This window comes from Limulus polyphemus, unplaced genomic scaffold (assembly GCF_000517525.1).
Source record: "Limulus polyphemus unplaced genomic scaffold, Limulus_polyphemus-2.1.2 Scaffold2689, whole genome shotgun sequence".
Classification (NCBI taxonomy): Eukaryota; Metazoa; Arthropoda; class Merostomata; order Xiphosura; family Limulidae; genus Limulus; species Limulus polyphemus.
In genome coordinates this window covers 46,910-53,864 of record NW_013668299.1, presented here as the reverse complement: position 1 = coordinate 53,864, position 6,955 = coordinate 46,910, and the positions used below count along the sequence as shown (strand labels likewise).

Genomic DNA, 6,955 nt, shown 5'->3' with positions numbered 1-6,955 from the left:
GTTTTAAAGTGGCAGTATTGTTTGTATTTCAGATCAATTGTATAATTATCACACGTTAGTGTGCTTGTTCACTAGTATTTAATTATCAGACGTTAGTGTGCTTGCTCACTATTATATAATTATCAGACGTTAGTGTGCTTGCTCACTATTATATAATTATCACGCGTTAGTGTGCTTGTTCACTATTATATAATTATCACGCGTTAGTGTGCTTGTTCACTGTTATATAATTATCGCACGTTAGTGTGTGTTTGTTCACTATTATATAATTATTGCACGTTAGTGTGCTTGTTCACTATTATATAATTATCACACGTTAGTGTGCTTGTTCACTATTATATAATTATCGCACATTAGTGTGCTTGTTCACTATTATATAATTATCAGAAGTTAGTGTGCTTGTTCACCGTTATATAATTATCGCACGTTAGTGTGCTTGTTCACTATTATATAATTATCACACGTTAGTGTGCTTGTTCACTGTTATATAATTATCATACGTTAGTGTGCTTGTTCACTATTATATAATTATCACACGTTAGTGTGTTTGTACACTATTATATGATTATCACACGTTAGTGTTTTTCATCATATGTTTGTACACTATTATATGATTATCACACGTTAGTGTTTTTTCATCATATGTTTGTACACTATTATATAATTTCGTTGAATATAAATCACGGATAGCAAATATCCCCCCTCCCCCCACAAACACTATGGTTAGTTTGGAGGTAGGGGAAGCACAAGATATAATAAGCTATATTTCCTCTCGATACCTCTGAAGACAACTCATCACGAGCACACATTCTGGCCCACTGTTAACCTGGGTTTTACACCGTTTACTAAGAAATCGGCTTGGCCATCTAGGGTTAATGCTGACACATCAAGATGCCGAGATGAAACACGACATTTTATCTACAGCGCAGAATTCCATTCTTGATGGCTATCTCTCCACTAAAACTTTTCTACAAATTGAAGGGTTCTCGGAAGAGCCAGAGTTATGTGTAAATGGAAGGTCTCGAACGTGGCTAATCAATACGATACGGTAGTACATCCAGAACACCGCAGCTGCCTTGCTATTGTTCTTGGATGATGGACATTGATTATATGCTGGAGGAACCGTCTTATCTTCTTATTCCTATATCCCTTCTCTTTTCTCTACAACAGCTCATTCCAGAAACATTGCTTACCTTGCATAGTATACTTATTAATTTTGTCAAATCACAGTAGTTGTTTTAATTTCATAAGCATGCGTATATATATATATATATTTCTAGTTTTTCAAGCGATATTTGTACCAAGATCTATAGATAACTACCAATTATAATATAAAATGGGGACCCCCCAGCGGCACAGCGGTATGTCTGCGGACTTACAACGTTAGAATCCGGGTTTCGATAGCCGTGGTGAGCAGAGCACAGATAGCCCATTGTGTAGCTTTGTGCTTAATTATAAACTAAACAAACCAAATATATAAAATGAGAGAGACTCAAAGTTGATTTTTTTTCCACATTGCGCTCTAGTTTTGAATCCCTCCCCCCACTTTTCCTTTTTATTTCTAACATTACACTCCAGTTGTCGTTGTCTGTACAGTATGATTTTCATTTTTCCTTTTTATTTTCTAACATTACAAAGGAAAAATGGAAAATCATACTGTACGGACAACGACAACCGGAGTGTAATGTTAGAAAGTAAAAAGGAAAATCATACTGTACAGACAACGACAACTGGAGTTTTATTTTCTAACATTCCACTCCAGTTGTCGTTGTCTGTACAGTATGATTTTCCATTTTTCCTTTTTATTTTCTAACATTACACTCCAGTTGTCGTAGTCTGTACAGTATGATTTTCCATTTTTCCATTTTATTTCAGTACATTGTTATCTAAAAAGTTTGCTCTTTCCAATTTTTGTTTTTATTTTGTTAAGTTGCACTCGGATTTCTCTAGTCTAGAAGCGCCTCTGCCTTTTACATTCTCTCAAACTGTTTCAATGGAGTCATTTCAAACTAAACAACGTACTGTGTGTGTGTGTGTGTGTGTGTATAATACTGTAGCTAAGCTTGTAACCTGCTAATGACAGTGAAAGGTCTTATATCAAAATCACAACACGCCAGTCTCTCCTTGACCTGCCACAACTCCTGCTCTGGAGTGTCTGTAACACCATAAAGTTTCCGGGATATGAACAAACAAAAATTAAATATTCGATACCTTAATTAAATTTAGGCATTATTCTTCATTCCTAGAATTTCATCAGAAGTAAGAAATTAAGCAGAGTTAAAAGTCTGTGGATTTTAATCACTGGTGTCGTGCCCATAAGCAATTACTCTTACAAATGAAAACATCGCCATTTTGAAAATGAGCGGCACTAGTGTCACCTGGCGATTGATATGTTAAGCAGTTCAATTATTTTAAAGTATTTTCTTCTCGGCTTACCACACGTATGAAGTTTAAAAAAAAAACTAAGTGCATTATTTGTTGATGACTTCAATAATTTTGTGGGTACACAAAAGTACAATAATAATAAAAAATGTTCAATAAATACGTAAAACCATTTATTAATTGCGGGAAGTTTGTGTGTGTTGGTTTGAATTATGTACCCGTTAAGAGTTTTTAGGATTTTTTAGGGACGTGTAATCATATGGTCAAGGCTCCTGCACTTCAATGAATTCCGCGGGTTCGAATCCCTGTCACACCAAACATGCTCGCCCTTTCAGCCGTGGGGGCGTTATAATGTGACGGTCAATCCCACTATTCGTTGGTAAAAGAGTGGCCCAAGAGTTGGCGGTGGGTGGTGATGACTAGCTGCCTTCCCTCTAGTCTAACACTGCTAAATTAGGGACGGCTAGCGCAGATAGGCCTCGTGTAGCTTTGCGCGAAATTCAAAAACAAACAAACAAACAAACTTAAATGAATTCAAACTCTATTTCTCCCTTTAGGTTATATATATATTGTACATAATACATTTATAATTCCAATTACCCTTACACCAAACATCATGTATCACCGTCAATTAATCACTCAAATATTAATACGTTAACTACAACATGAAACTACCGTTTGTCTAAGATTACAAGATAGGTTATTATAGCCTTACAAAAAAAACTCATTCAAACTATTTCATTAAAATTAACTGGGTAACTTGATAATTTTCTAATCCATAGACGAGCCAGTAATGATATACAAGAAGCACACACACAGAGTCACTAACATTATTCGGTTTTCAACATGTCATTGCTTGTACATGTACCTCAGTAAATGTCCATCTCTCCGTTTTGTATTCTGCCAAGGGGAGTCTTCATATCGATACGCTTTACGAATCAAAGGAGCACAGGAGCAACTGAGTTTGTTTCCCATGGTTCTTAACTCACAGCTGCTCCCTGGAGCTCGGTAGGAGGAAGAGCCTTTGTTGACAGCCGCTGTTCGCCAAGATTTCCATCTTCTTGTCAATGTTGCCAAGAATTATCCTGTTAAAAAAGGGGGTATGTAAAGGATCCAATAATACAAAATAACATATTTTGGGTTAATTTTAAGAGTTTCTTCTGTCTGCTGAAATCACTCCAACGAACGATTTTGCGATACGTATTTTTTATTAACAAACACATAAAAATGTACAATAAATCCCACTAGGTCTTTGGTTACCAGTTAACCTCTCCAACAATTCTGTAATACTGTATTTTAAACACAAGCACATAAAAATGTACAATAAATCCAGCCAACGTCAGCGTTGCAAGAATTAAAACAACCAGCTCCTACTGCTGGTTCCAGCCAACGTTAGCGTTGCAAGAATTAAAATAACCAGCTCCTACTGCTGGTTCCAGCCAACGTCAGCGTTGCAAGAATTAATACAATAAGCTCCTACTGCTGGTTACAGCCAACGTCAGTGTTGCAAGAATTAATACAACCAGCTCCTACTGCTGGTTCCAGCCAACGTCAGCGTTGCAAGAATTAATACAATAAGCTCCTACTGCTGGTTACAGCCAACGTTAGCGTTGCAAGAATTAAAACAACCAGCTCCTACTGCTGGTTCCAGCCAACGTTAGCGTTGCAAGAATTAAAACAACCAGCTCCTATTGCTCGTTCCAGGATTCTCAAGAAACGATAATCAACAAGGAAAGAAATGACCAGGAGTCGAAATCTGTTTACAACTCTATATGTTACATTCCTATGTGTCGAACAGCGACTATTGCTCGTGGTTTCATTATAGAGGGCGCGACAAAAGTGTCACCCCCTAGTGGAATACCTTGTTTCTCTGTTTTAGGTGTAAAAGGTCGAAATGTATTTAGTAGGGTTTTGGAGAGGAAGGGGGATGCGCATAACCCACATCTGGTGGGTTCAAAGTTACAATACAGATGGCAGAGGTTAGTCTCAAGTCTGAAGACTCGTTAAAAAGGAAAGTAACGAGCAGGAAATCAGCAGCTTTCCTTCAACACGTTAGCAGCCAATCTTCGAATCCGAATAATTGGTTGAGTAAAACTTAGTGATAAAAACAAAGTTATTTCTGTGATACGTAATAAACTACATTCTTCAAAACTCCTCTGTACATTCCAAGGTGGACTTTCAGTGAGTAAGTAGATGTTAAAATAACTTTAACACTTTCAACCTCAATGGCACACACACGGACTACTCTCAATCGAATAGAAAGATTGACTGTCACTCATAAAGTACCACGTGGGCTCGACCCTTGAACCTTCCGATACGTATCCCTGAATGTTATTCACTGGACCATACCCATTTATAATAGTTATTCATTTTGGGGTATTCACGCAAAGCTACCAAAGACCAATCTGAGCGAGCCCTAACTTTGAAATGACAGACTAGACGACAGCTCTTGGACTAAATTAATCGAATAGTGGGGTTTCACTGTTGCTCTTGGAACACAGTCACAGACCAAAGTGTAGAGTTTGCAGCAGTGGGCTGTGAACACGGGGCACCCCGGATTCACGTATCAGTACGCTAACTACTAGGACACGCCCGGTCCCGTTATAATATAGCATCAATGTTTTGAGCGATGCTGTTCGCGACTCTAAAGTAAAACCTGACACTTAAAACTCATACAGATTAAAAGTACAGCATGTTTCGGTCGGTAATAGATACTTCTGAAAACGAAAACCATCGCTTCCTCTAATGCCAACACAGTTGCACACAACTAGTCAAATGGAGTGTGACAACCTTCAAACCTGCACATTCGAATTAAATACGACTCTGACCTCTTGACATTTGAAGTGTATACAAATAAAGGTAAAGGAAGAATGACTAAGACTACGGTCTATTACGACCGAAACGTCGAAGGAAACGGCGAAAGTATGACGTTTAAAGTTGACTGTGATACAAATGACGGTCGGTTAAGGATCAAACATACACTTCCAAACGTGTTCTTTCGAAGAACAAACCCAGTACACCGCTACCTAAATATGCTTAGTCACTGTTTCTCAGAAGTATCACGTATTGACACACCCTGCTTGTAGTTAGCCATCGTTACCTAGACAAAGAAGCTTCACGTATTGACAAACAATATAAACACTCTCTACTTGTAGTTAGCCATCGTTACCTAGACAAAGAAGCTTCACGTATTGATAAACAATACAAACACACTCAACTTGCAGTTAGACATCGTTACCTAGACAAAGAAGCTTCACGTATTGACAAACAATATAAACACTCTCTACTTGTAGTTAGACATCGTTACCTAGACAAAGAAGCTTCACGTATTAACAAATATTATAAACACTCCCTACGTCATCGTTACCTAGACAAAGAAGCTTCACGTATTAACAAATATTATAAACACTCCCTACGTCATCGTTTCCTAGACAAAGAAGCTTCACGTATTACAAACATGCAAATCAATGAATAAAAAACATCCGCTCTTTTCACTCGTATAAATCTGAACATGTTCGCGTCCAAACGCAGTAATTATTCCACTGTCTTCCACGTTCATCAACTGAGGATTATTTTCTTTGAGTCTGGAATCTAATTATCTCTATTAAGCACTGCGTCTCTGAATCGGTTTATCTCGACGAGTCACTCTTTTAACCCATTATTGTCTTAGTATATACATCTCTAAAGATACGCGAGAACTTTCTGGAATGTGCGACACAGATGCGCGACACTTAAAATATAAATAATAGGGAAAAAGAATGATTTTATTAAAAAAAAAATTCAGGATTATAGAGGGGGGGGGGTGGCTGCCCCCTTGCCTCTATGAGCAGACGGCCGTGATATTAGTAATATTAGGACTACTGATACAATTCTAGTTAAAACTACACCTTTATCTAGTAATATATACATCTGCGACGGAATATTTCGTATTTAAAGGGGTCTTCCTTTTATATTAATTGGGAGGAATGATTTTAAAGGGGTCTTCCTTTTATATTAATTGGGAGGAATGATTTTGTTTCGACGAGGACTCATAATTAGGTTATATAGTGTTTGTTTGTTTTGATATTCGCGCAAACCCTACACAAGGTCATCTGAGCTAGCCGTCCATAATTTGACGCCCCCCATGGCACAATGCGGACGTACAAAGCTGGAAACCGGGTTTCGATACACGTGGTGGGTACAGAACAGATAGCCCATTGTGCTGTTTTGTGCTCAACTCCAAACAAATTTTGAAATCCATAAATTGAACTAGTAGACTATAGGGAAAGCAGCTATAGTCAACAGCAGTCACCGTCAAGTTTTGGACTATTTTAATCGAATCTGACCGTCATTCTTATAACGCAGCCACAGCAACGGGATACGGGCCACGGACCCACAATCCACCATGTTAGCCACTAGGCTATAGACAGCCGAGTCAGGTTCTGAATTGAACACACTTTATTGGAAGTGCTACCGTCGTGTTGGGCTTATTTTGTCTTCTTGTAAACCAAACCATCATTAAGTCTAATTGCAATCACAGTTCATTCATTGTCTTTCTTTCCTCTCTCTACTTGTAATAAATCCAAACATTACT

General features: G+C 37.9%; 1 protein-coding gene across 1 annotated transcript in view; it reads right to left on the bottom strand.

Annotated features, from left to right (window-relative positions):
- The window catches only part of LOC106467643, a gene marked incomplete at its 3' end in the record, with an annotated part of 122,707 nt that overhangs the window by 112,554 nt on the left and 3,198 nt on the right, over positions 1 to 6,955 (bottom strand). The window contains exon 2 of the mRNA XM_013928015.2: positions 3,251 to 3,467. Within this exon, the coding sequence (XP_013783469.1) occupies positions 3,251 to 3,357 (107 nt within the window). The remainder of the gene's footprint in view (positions 1 to 3,250; positions 3,468 to 6,955) is intronic.